At 37.1% G+C, this 12,081-nt stretch overlaps 1 protein-coding gene across 1 annotated transcript; it reads left to right on the forward strand.

The window, feature by feature from the left end:
- Positions 1-1,668: 1,668 nt before the first annotated feature.
- Positions 1,669-10,590, forward strand: LOC135681180 (tripartite motif-containing protein 5). The gene is made up of 2 exons (XM_065195504.2): positions 1,669-2,951; positions 7,529-10,590. Exon 2 carries the CDS (start codon positions 8,669-8,671, stop codon positions 9,602-9,604), a length of 936 nt encoding a protein of 311 aa, XP_065051576.1. The 5' UTR covers positions 1,669-2,951; positions 7,529-8,668; the 3' UTR covers positions 9,605-10,590.
- Positions 10,591-12,081: the final 1,491 nt, after the last annotated feature.

Below are 12,081 nucleotides of genomic sequence, written 5' to 3' on the forward strand. Positions count from 1 at the left end.
TCTGAAAAAGTGACCCATAATTTCGTAAAGCAAATAACATTTTAAAAGCACAAAAAAATCATCAAACAATTTTTGCATGTCCTTTGCCCCAAATCTCAATATTACGCATATTTCATACTTCCATTTCTAACTGGACATTCATTTTGTTAATGCTAAATCTCTCTCCTGAAAATTTTGCAATATTTTCCCAAAATGGTACCCATAATTTTTCATGTTTCTTCAAATGGTACCCATAGTTCCACAAATATTTCAAAAACTGATACCGATAATTCCGCACTTTTAAGAAAAAATACCCCCTAAATAATTGCACATCACATTTAAGCATGTTAAGGTACCCCCCTCTCCCCGAGGTATTAATGATCGAAATCTTAGGAATGGTTGACGCTTCGAATAAATTTTTCTCCATTGGCTATAATAATAAAAAATACGTCCTCTTTTTGCACCGAATTATTTGGAACTGAATTTACTTTCTGTCTTGCTTAGGATTTGGTAGTAATTGGGATAAGATAAAAGATTTTACAGATAAACAGTAATGAAAATAGTCGAACGATACAGATGGAAATAACAAATTCATTACACCACGACCAGAGAAATGTCAAAGCAACATTTTAATAGACGAGTACACTGTGAAATTGAAAAATGTTGAAGGCCCTAGCTGTTATTCTGCCAGTTGATATACGTTTGAAAAACAAATGAATGTGACATACACCTTTTTGCATAAATATTGACTGAATTTTCATTTCAAGAGAAAGAGAGAGAATGCTATTTCATGTTTATCCATTTTTGCACAGTACGCTTTGACTTTCAAAGCTAAAAATCTCTAACTTTTCCCTTAACAATCTCAGATAATTATGTTTGGTATTGAAAAAGGCAGGCAACTATTTTGTTGTCGTCCTAAAAGAAAATGTTGTTTCTGGTCAGTTCACGTCATCCGTGGATGTTGACCGTTTGACTTGATTCCTTTACTCCGCGAGCTGGTCCATCTAAAAGTATTCAACTTACTTTTTGAGTTCCAAACATAAAAGATAAAAATGATAGACAGCAAGTATAGATCCCTGGTAGATTCATAGGTCCTTGTAACTACAACACAATAATGTATGCGAGATGTCATAAGCCACCATCGCTGAAATACAAGAATTTCATAAAAAAAACGTTTCTAAGATGTATGTTTTCAGCTGAAGAGGAAATCTCATCATTTTTAATAATTTGAATCACATTTTACTCGTTATGCATTATGTAGTTACAACTTAGAAGCGTTTTTTTCTTTACCCCAAATCATGGTAAATTCTGCCTATACGGCACTCAATGACAGACAAGGAAACAGTAATTTTCACTAGATTAAATTCTAGAAACTCGGCTGAAATCCTGGATGAGGGACCTTCTAAAAGAATATTTCTGAAAAATCAAAAAAGCACATTCAAAAAGTAATTATATGAAGCTGTCGAATGTAAATAAAGAATCTTTTTACGAAATGCAGATAATACACAGATGCCTAACGGAAAGGGCTTCGGGACCAATGGCTTGATTTCTACTCTAACCGTATGACTTTTTTGCCGAGGTCAATAGGTTTCCATTATCTATCAATAAATCTAAGACAACGAAGGTTTCTGTTACAATCAACATGTTACAATCAACAATTAAAGACAAAACTTCATATTTTGGGGTTTGGTTAATATCTTAGCAAAGCAAGAGGCTTATAATTGGCATTACCCTTAACATACACTCTTTTTTTATAAGAACACACTTTATAAGAACACTGAGGCTCGATTTGCCCAAAAAATAAGAACAAGGCTAGAACATGCTTAGCTTCAGATGAGAAAATTAAAAATTTCCATAATGGAAATTTTCACAAGCATTAAACTACTGTACCGACATTCTCTTGACAAAAAAAACTTTGATGAGATTGTCAATGAACACTAGCAGTCATTGCTTTGTTTTTAAACTTTACCCAGTAAAACGTCTTAAAAACTACATACGGCATGTAACTTCTCAAATATTTGCGAAAAAATCACTCTTAGAATACGAACAATTTTCAGAACATCTGAGCCTAAAATTATCAAAAAGTTAAGAACATTGAGGCTCAGCAAAAAAATTCTCTGGTTCTTATAAAAACAAAGAGTGTAGCTGCTCATAGACTAGAACATTAACACATTTTTTCTAAATTCTATCTCAAATCTTCTCTTTTATAAACTTCCCACAGTAACATTCGGTTACTTTTTTACCCAGGTACTTTGTGATTCGAATTCTCGGCTCTATGAAATTGCTTTTGACAAATTGTTGCGAAATTTTGACAAGTTTATTGTGATGGTTATTCAATTAAGGACAGATATTACATCAATTGTTTATAGACTTCGTTACCCGAGTTGCAATCGCTTAATTAGGCCATGCAGAACAGTTTTTCACTGGTTGACTGAAGTAATTTTGTCGCTTGGGTCATAAAAATTCCATTCTTCTACCAGTAAAAAGAATGAGATTAATTATATTTGAGTGCGAGTTTCCTTCATAATCTCAGATGGGCTATTTGTTTACAAACTGATCGAAAATGTTCCTCATCAAAAAACAGGTGATCGCACCCGCACCTGTCTTTGGGTAGCCATTCAATTTACACTGCATTATTATTCAAAGTGGTTTTAAATTCGTGACCTCAAAGGTTGTTATATTAAACAAAAATTCTTAGGGTACAGCCTATGGCTTTGAAATCAAGCGAATGGGTGATTATAATACCTAATTCAATGCCCAAACAACATTTATCTGGTCACCATATGCTCGCTTGCTTTGTACAGAATGTTCTGGCAAGGCAAACACTTGAATGGCGTTGTTCCCGCAGCAAAAAAGCAATAGAGGTAAATTGAGTGCGTCTTTTTGCTAAAAATCACAGCTACTGTCTGAAAGACAAGAAAATGTTAGGCAGAGAGCAAGGCGGGTTCATAACGGAGCTAGAATGGGACGAGGTGAGTCAGAACATGACCTAAAACAGCTAATTAAACGACCTGCCGTGAGAAAAGAAAGTTTCAACTTATCGCAAACATGACATGATCTGTGTATACAAGGAAGAGAAGGGGATGGGAAAGTAGCGATTTTGTGAAGCAAGTTAAAATAGCATGAAAATACAGTAAAAACGTTTTGAAAGCGAATTCAAATTTATAAAGATTGCGAAGGTAGAACTGCATGAGTTATTGCCTTTAAAGACAAAGGACTCAAGAATAATAGGAAAGTACTTTTCTCATTTTTAATAGTATTGTAGTTGCAAACTTCTTGTGCAAATCAATCTTCAAACGAATTATGGCTGAATATAATTGATAAAAATAACGTAAATTTGCGATACTTTAGTGGGCATGACGGCACGACGCTAGTTTGAAATCAAGGCGTAAATGTTCTGTTATTGAGATTAAATCTTACTTTTAAGATTCAAAATGAAGCGTGTAATTGCGAAAAAATTGGAAAGTAAATACATAAATTATGGGCGGATATCAAAACAGCTAGATGCCTTTTATCCTTGCGAAAGTTGATTGGTGGACGGATAGGCGTGGTCGTCAATGCAATATGTTGGTCGTAATGTTGCATATACCATAGATAAATGGATAAGCAAACATAGGCGTGGAATGTATCATTAACATAAAATCTTTCACAGAGACTGTTCAGATATTCTGAGGTAAATCAATTAATCTATTCAAAACTCTGGAAACCATAAAATCATGCCGAAATCCAAGCAATCCTTTAAATCTTTGCAATATCAAAAAATCCAGCTTTGCCCTTTGAAATCATTATCCAAAACCTTCAATCTCTATCTTTGCCTTTGAATCTAGGTATAACAACTCTTCATCGCCTTCAAAACTCAAGGCAAACTCCTATGTATAGATAAAACAACAATTTTTAACGAGGTTGCCCTTAGTTATGGACTCGTTCGAGGGGATGCCCCAGCATAACGTGGCGCATATTGCTCAATAAGAGATGAATCTCAGTATGAAACACTGGCAAGTAAAACCAAGAGCAGCAAGAGCACCCTACAACAATGGGGGGGGGGGTCGTAGTCTGGTATATTTAGAAAAAGGAGGCTTAGAGAAGTTTTTTGGGTCTCAAATACTATAGAACAACGAAGAAATAAAACTGACTGAGGCAAGACCTGCAGCAATACCCCGCAATGGTCTTGACTGAAATTATAGACTAAGACACATGGTACTATAATGCAATGCAAGGTAACTAAGGCTAGAAGCGTTTATAAAACTTTCAAGCAAAACTGGAGATATTACTTAAAGTGTTAGGAGAATAGGAGCGTTTTAGTATATCTAGAAGGCTTTGTGAATTAAACACGGAGACTGCTAAGTCTTATCTTTTTTCATCGTCATTCAATCTTTTTTTGCAAATAAGATTCTAAACGACCGTCATATCGGTGTGTAAACAACTGGTTTAACAACACTTTATTCTGTGCGCCAGACCTCTAACTTCTTTCAAGTTAGGAGTCTGGAGCAGAGGCTTTCAAAACATAAGCTCCTCCTCCGAGATAACTTTTCTAGTTAGCTTTAGTGAAGATTCTGCATGTCAGATGGCAAATGCAGTGTATTTTGTCTCTGCAGCACTCCTACACCAGATAGATTGATTGCAATAACTCTAACAGGATAAATACGTTGTTGTAAAAATTAGTATTTACTTTCTAGGCGGGGAGAGGGAGGGTAAACTTGTGATTAGCCTGTCTGACTCTCAAGAGATCGGTTACTTGGCTCAAAGGGTATCTGCGTTTTCAGAATATTGAACTTTTCAGAAGAACAAGAAAATCAAGGCTAATTTTAGAAGCTATAAGGTTGTGGAAGAGGCGGTACTTTGGGTCTTTGACTTAGTAATATATAGTAATCAGAGTCTATTGAAAGACTTTGATAATATCAATAGACAGGGATGAGGAGTATGAAAGGATGACCTCTCCATGCCAATTTCAACGATTAAAGTTGATACAGATACAAATACGACATGGCAGCGAGGCGGGTTCAGAGCACAAAAACAAGAAGCTGCCTCAACAGTCCGTAGTAATGAAATGAAAAGGCGTTTTAAAAAAATGGAACCCTGTGCTGTATTTTGAAAGCTTTGTGTGACAAATGACCTTTGTGCTTATGGATACGAGCTAAGATGGCAATCTGACAGCTTAAAGATTATAGATGTTGTTTCGCAAAAGGCAGATATAGAAAACGGTGCAACACTAACTCAGTTGGGCGTGAACCTGGTCCCATCACTCTCATTGTTGCGGACTTTGCAACATTAAGAGACAATGGATGTAATAAAAAGATTGGGAAACGCCACGCGTTCCTAGGATGCTATACCGTAAATCCTCGAATTAGCCCCCTGGTGGCTTATTCATTTTTGATATTTTTGGACGGGGGCTTATTCGAGGGGGGGCTTATACGAGGAGGCGCTTATACGAGGGGGAGGCTTATAAAATTATGGTAGAAAATAAGAAGACATTATCAAAAGACCTTGTTTATTTTAGTAGGAATTTCTTTATGAGCATTTAATTAATCACTACCAAAAGTACGAATTTGTCGTGGTAATTTAATGAAACGCCATGGGCAACCTCAGAAGGCAAAAACCGTCATATTGAGGCGTCCAATTCGAAAGTATACGGTAGCAGTGGGGGCTTATTCGAGGGGGGGCCTTATTGACAATTTGAAGTTCTAGGGGAGGGGCTTATTCGAGGGGGGGCTTATTCGAGGGGGGAGGGCTTTTTCGAGGGGGGGGGCTTTCTTGAGGGGGGCTTTTTTGAGGGGGGGGGCTTTTTTGAGGGGGGAGGCAGTTCGAGGATTTACGGTAGCCATTAAGTAGCTATGCAGGTATCTCAGTATTTAAGTGGCTAGTAAAGAGATTCATAAGTGATAACCAAATTCCTTGTTCAAAATTCTAGGTTCTGCAAGTAGGTTGTCTGCAAATTACAAAAGTTACATTCTTTTCCTTACATTAAGGAACACTGATGTTTCGACCAGGGCTGAGATGTACTTAATTGTTCAAGGATTCTTGTCTAGCAGCTCTTTTGAAATTGTTCTTAGGTTCTTTACCTTCTTCTGTTTTTTATTTAACTTCTATTATAACATTTTCATTGAACCCTGTGACGAGCAAGGGAAGATCCAGCTCTATAAACACTAATAATATACCACACATTATACACGAAGACCCCCAAACAAAGATAACTATGGAGGGGGGGTTAGAAACGGGAAGGGCGCGGGAGTTATGGCCTCCACACCAAGGCAAGCAAGCCCAAGTCGGAAGAACAAAACCCAAACTCATTTTCAGCTTTGGAAAAGGGAGATACTTTAGCCTCTGGTCAGAATAATCATCCCTAATTTAGTGCACCCTTAATACAGTATGCATCATAACATGAAAACAAAGACCAGATTCCAAACCTCCTAAATGTGCAATATGTAACAATCTACGAGACAAGACCCAGCTTGTGTAAGCCAAGGATGATCTGCTTGCTAGGCCAACTCAATACACACAGCCTGACTTAGCTACCTGGAAATCAGCTGATTTCTCTGAATGACTCTACTCTCTTTCAACTATACAAGCTATTAATTAAAAGTTTCTATGCTTAACATAAAATAATCATTCTTTAGCAGCTTCTCAGCCACTAATGTCCATGGAGGTGTGGTGGGCGATTGAACAGGGTTTAGGTTATAAGACAATAATATAAACAGAAGCCTTTGTCTATAAACTGTGCGAAACTTGGTGCGAGTGCCTTGGGTATAGCGAAAACGCATCGCTCACAGTTCTAAGAAAATTCCATAAGCAAATCGAGGCAGATGGTGAAACAGATTTTTAGACTGCCTAGTGATATTTCAGACGTCTTCAACCTAAAGAGTTCCTTTACATTGGCAGAAGGTATCGACCAAATTGGAATGAGGTTTTGGAGTTGCAACAAATCTAGAGAAATGTACCATTTGCAATCATTTCACCACGTCACTACGTACTTTTTCTCATTTCTATCTGCATTCGCTTTTTTGAACTCTTTATTCCTTTAATATCAACGCTTAGGTTCCATAACGATTTGAAGAATCGCTATCAATTTGGTTCCAAGAATATTGGGGGGGGGGTTATATACCGTAAATTGTGTCAAGACCAAAGAAACTTTGGTTGCTGAAAATATTATTACATCTAATATGTTTTCTAATTATCATCCTTTCATCTAGGCAGAGAAAATGTTAGGCTTATCGAATCTGTGACGTAAACAAGTAACCCAAAACTGGTAATGGGACATGCAAGCTTTGTTTTTGCATACAAAGAGAAGTTAGGAATTGTATCGACTAGGTGGCAAGCGCATTGAGAATATTATGTAATGAGAGAATTTGACGTGCTTTAAGAACGGAGGACAAATGAACGGAAGCGTTGCTTGGTTAGGAACTTTTAAATTGAGAATCTTGTGAAGTTAATTCTCACATTAGATTAGCTCAAGTCAAATATTTCAAATTGCTAAAGAATTGCAAGCTAAATTGCGACGAAAAGGTGATTAATATGAGATAACACAATTAACATTGGTGTTTTTCAATTATAGGTTTATGGCTAAGAATGACTCCCATTGTTGCGATCAAAGCGTGAATCGGGTGCATGGATGGCTGGCTTGATTGCACCGTAACTCAGTTTGAATATATGTTGATACTGTTATCCTAAGTTCTTGACACAAAAGAAAGACAGTCGAGAATTGTTACGCCTACATTCGCGGAGTTGTGATTTGCGCTGTTGGGAGTAACAGCGGAAAGGAGTTCAATCGAGCGGCCAACTTTACCAAGCGAAAAAGTTCACTTTACCAAAAGACGTTTGTGTTGCTAAAGGGAACGTGAAAAATCAAAGCAACCAGCGTATAAACGGTTTTGCGACTATTTAGAAGTTTAAAGTCAGGACGTAAGACAGTTGCTTGAATATAAATTATTAATTTGTTGAGGAAATAATACCCTCTCGAGGTTTATCATGCAGATAAAGCTGTTAGAAATCTCCATTGATAACAAGTGACAACCGTATCTCAACCAGACTTTCAACCAACACAAGCAAAGTATCTGAAATTTTTACGATTTCAAGTTAACGCTGCCGTTGTGAAATTTTTCGAGATTGAGTTCGCGTTGGCTTGGAAATTGTCACAAATATTACGGAGTGTTACGATGAAACTCGTGAAACAATCCCCTTATTAACGCAACGGGTACCTGAAGATAAAGGATAAAGATCAAACAACAGCAAAGATTGAAATCGAAGGAAGACAACTTTCGTAGCACTGAAATTAAAGAGCTGTCTTGGTTTTCTGTGAAATCATTTACTTTGGAGACGGATTACATACCAATTTGCACAGTGGTTATAGAATAAAGAAGCTGTAAGATCGATTGAAAATTTGGATTAATAAAAAACGTAGTTGGCAAGTAATTTCTTATTAATATTCATGAGATGCAAGAAATCAAACGATTCTTGTAATTCTCAAGAGAAAAGTTGGATTAGAAAAAGTTTAAAAATTGTGTCTCTTGGTACAGTTATAAGAAAGACCAAAGTGCAGGTGCAGTTTCATCGTGGCACACAGTTCTCGAAAGCACTTTCCTCTGTGGCACGCTGCAATGTTAGTAAACAAACAATTGATATACAGTTGGAAGTAGATCATCCGTCTCTCATCCGTCCTGCTGAAGGTTGTTAGGCTTGAGCCGTGGCTGAGAAAATGGGTTACCCCGCAGACCGCTTTGTCAGCAACGTGGACCAGAACTTACTTTGCAATATTTGCACTGGAGTTATGAACCAAGCGGTAGTGACATTGTGCGGGCATTCATTCTGTGAACTGTGTCTCAAGACATGGCTTGACAAACCTGACACCGACTCGTGTCCAACTTGTCGTTCATATACTTCAAAATTTGATATGATACCCAACATTGCCGTACGCAATATGATTGATGTCTTACTTGTCTGGTGCGACAATTCAGAGAATGGATGCAAAATTGTAGTGAAACTAGAATCATTGAGGAAACATTTAGAGAAATGCGACTATCGCCAAGTTAAGTGCTCTGCGTGTGGCGTAACTATACCGAGAAATGAACTCGCAAATCATTATAAGATATGTGCAGTAATAGAAGAAGAATTGCGAAAATCGAAAGAAAGAACTGCGATTGATGTTACGGTGGAGGCGCTACAGCGCCAAATAGCTGCTCTGGAAATGGATTTATCTCGTACTCGGCTTGCCTTGAAAGATTCCGAGAAATATGCGTGTTCCGTTGCAAAGGAACTCGAAAAACTTCGACAAGAACACGAAATTCGAGATTCTAATCAACGGCAGTACCCAGAATGGGACCCTGATTACGCTTATGGCTACTCGCCGAGCAGCATCGCCCAATTGGCGTGTTTGCTGTCGAAATATCTCCTCGATAGACCGTCCTGCATCGACAGAAATCGTGTTTTCATGGCAATAAAGCGATGTTACACATACTACCACAACTATGCAGGCTACTCGCAAGATGTCCATATGCTTTTGGCGACTTCGTGCGCGTGCAACTGGTTTCAGGACCATCAGAAACTTTTGCTGGAACGGTGGCTTGAGCAAGTGACCCTTGCGAGGTTCCCAGTTCTTGTGAACACTAGAAGCGTGGAACTGGAGTATAGATAATGTTGCGGAAAAATTCTTTAATTTATTCAGTTAAATTGGAAATCCCCCTTTTACATATGTTAGGTTCCTAAATTTCTTCAAATGATCCGAAAAACACCATTTCAGGAAAAAATGCATGACTGCTTGGGGTTGGTTTTAGCAAGCTTATGAATTGATTTCATTACCATTATCACGGGCTCAGACGGAAGTGGGAAACTTTGGGGGTGGGGGCAAAAAAAAATTTAACAACCAATACAAAATATTTTGAAAAAAAATCTATTATTTTTCCCCTATTATAGTCTTGAGAAGGAAAACCATATTTGCAGCATCCCTAAAACATCCCTATCATACGTATTTTGAACAGGGAGAGCCCTACTTGTAACCAATTTAGCAATCTTATTCCCAGGTTTCCAGACCCTACAATCTGTTCTATGCTAAAAAACCAAATTATTTGGAGTAAAAATTTTTTGCGATAACAAATGAAATTTTGCGAGAGAATGTACATAGTAGCGTCTATTTCTTCGTATTCAGTGATCTATTATAAAAGTAACAGAATAAAGTTCAACAATTATTGGGGGACTCTTGCCTAAGTTCCTCTGCTCCCGAAAGCTTCAGAGGGAAATCTGCTCTTTGCACCTTTTTGTGACAGGATTGCATTTATCTGCTTAAAGATTGATGTTTAAGGATGAAATTTTAAAAAACAAAAATTAATTTTTTTAATTCCTCAAAACACATTTCTGCATATAAATCTAGAACTTATTAGTCCATTTCCTCGGCATTCTTTTTTAAAATCTGGGCATGGTTTAGGTCAATGCCTACTGATATCGTTTGCATTAACCCGAGAACTTGTCCCAGGGCCTGTGGCCATCATTCAAAGGAAAATACACTTGCAAACGTAAAATTTTATCTTTTTTATAGATGCGAAGAAGCGGCTACCTTTTCCTTAATTTTGCGATATTCAAATGAAAATGGCCGCCTGGTTAGCTTTCGATTTTCGATAAAGACATTAAGAAAAATAGAGTTTTCACTGTTAGCAACTAAATCATATATATTCAATGCAAACCATGCGCTTAGAACGTTAATATTCAATGAATGTTATAGGTCAATGGCCTTTTCTATACTTCACATAAATACCGCATGGGCAAAAAAACATAAATACCTAATTCTCAGGGTGGGCGGCGACTGAGTGGCTATATGATTCTGTGTGTTGCCATCTAGATTTTAGATTATATTACGAATAAAGACTATAAAAAATATAACTACGGATAAAGAGGTTTCTGAAAAAATTTAATTGTCCGGTATCCGTTATTAGGAGGTGTCCGTTGATGGAGCCCTAACAGTGGTGCGCTAGCACTAATCCGAGGCAGCGTTATAAATGTGACAAGCAAATAGCCTTGAATCTACTTTTAAATGCCTATTTATACTATCAAATGAAAAGATAGTAGTCAGTAATGAAAATATAGTAGTCAGTTATAAACTATGCAAATACTAAACTGTAAAGAAATACGCAACATTTGTGGATTAATTTTTCATCGCATTACTTCAATAAAGAATTTTTGTGAACGATGTTTTTAAATGAAGAGCGGAGGTAATGCATCGACGCATAAACGCGGTCGTAAAGTTTCTTGCTTGATTAATCGAAATGGACAGTGTCATTTTGAAACAGAGAAAAACAGCCCTGCATAATTCTAGATTTGCGTTTTTCGCTTAATCTATGAAATTTGTCAGTGCGGGTCCATTTCTACGCAATTTGCGCGGCAGGTTTGTCGCTCCAACCAACTCAGTGTTGTGATCTGTTAATTAATTAAAAACTTGCGGTATCAGCTACAGAGGCGTACGAAGAATTTATGAGCACCAAATTTTGGAAAGTCTTTTATTATTTATAAATTTATTTTCAATTCATAGAAACTTTCGCACCAGTAGGCGTATTTTAAGCCATTGGTAACTGATTCTAAAGTATTGTGCACATGCGATAGAACCAGGACTCTTTTTCTAAAATTCTTTTATCGGCTATTTAAGCGTGGTAAGCCGCTTTTGGCCTAAAGCCGCCTTGTATTGTTTACCAATGTTTATTCATCAACCAATTTTCATAGGCTTGGAATATCATAACTTCGTATGCATATCTTTGAACGAATATAAGCTTCAACGTGTGTAAGAAGTCCAGCAGACTAGCCATGAGTCAAGTAACGGTCGGCTAGAGTGGTTTGAACAAGTTGGTCATTTTTTGTCAGATAAGCAAAATTACATTTCGTCTTGGAAAAATGTGTTTTCTAATGCAAAATCTATTGTGAATAACCTAAAAACTATTCGACTAGCCATTTTACATATATCAACCATCTCGAACTCAAAATAAAAAAAAACTTGGCCCAACAGGACAGCGTCTAAAGGATACCTACATACGGGGTATGCAAGACAAACTACTCTGAAATATATTTCTTGAGTGAATAGAATGTATACAGATATCATGAAGCTCTTTAATTGATATTCAACATGGGGGT

The sequence above is a fragment of the Rhopilema esculentum genome, chromosome 12 (genome assembly GCF_057945365.1).
Source record: "Rhopilema esculentum isolate cy_ngs chromosome 12, ASM5794536v1, whole genome shotgun sequence".
NCBI classification, from domain to species: Eukaryota; Metazoa; Cnidaria; class Scyphozoa; order Rhizostomeae; family Rhizostomatidae; genus Rhopilema; species Rhopilema esculentum.

Coding starts and splice junctions, on each gene's coding strand:
- LOC135681180 (XM_065195504.2), top strand. CDS start 8,669: ATGGGTTACCCCGCAGACCGCTTTGTCAGCAACGTGGACCAGAACTTA.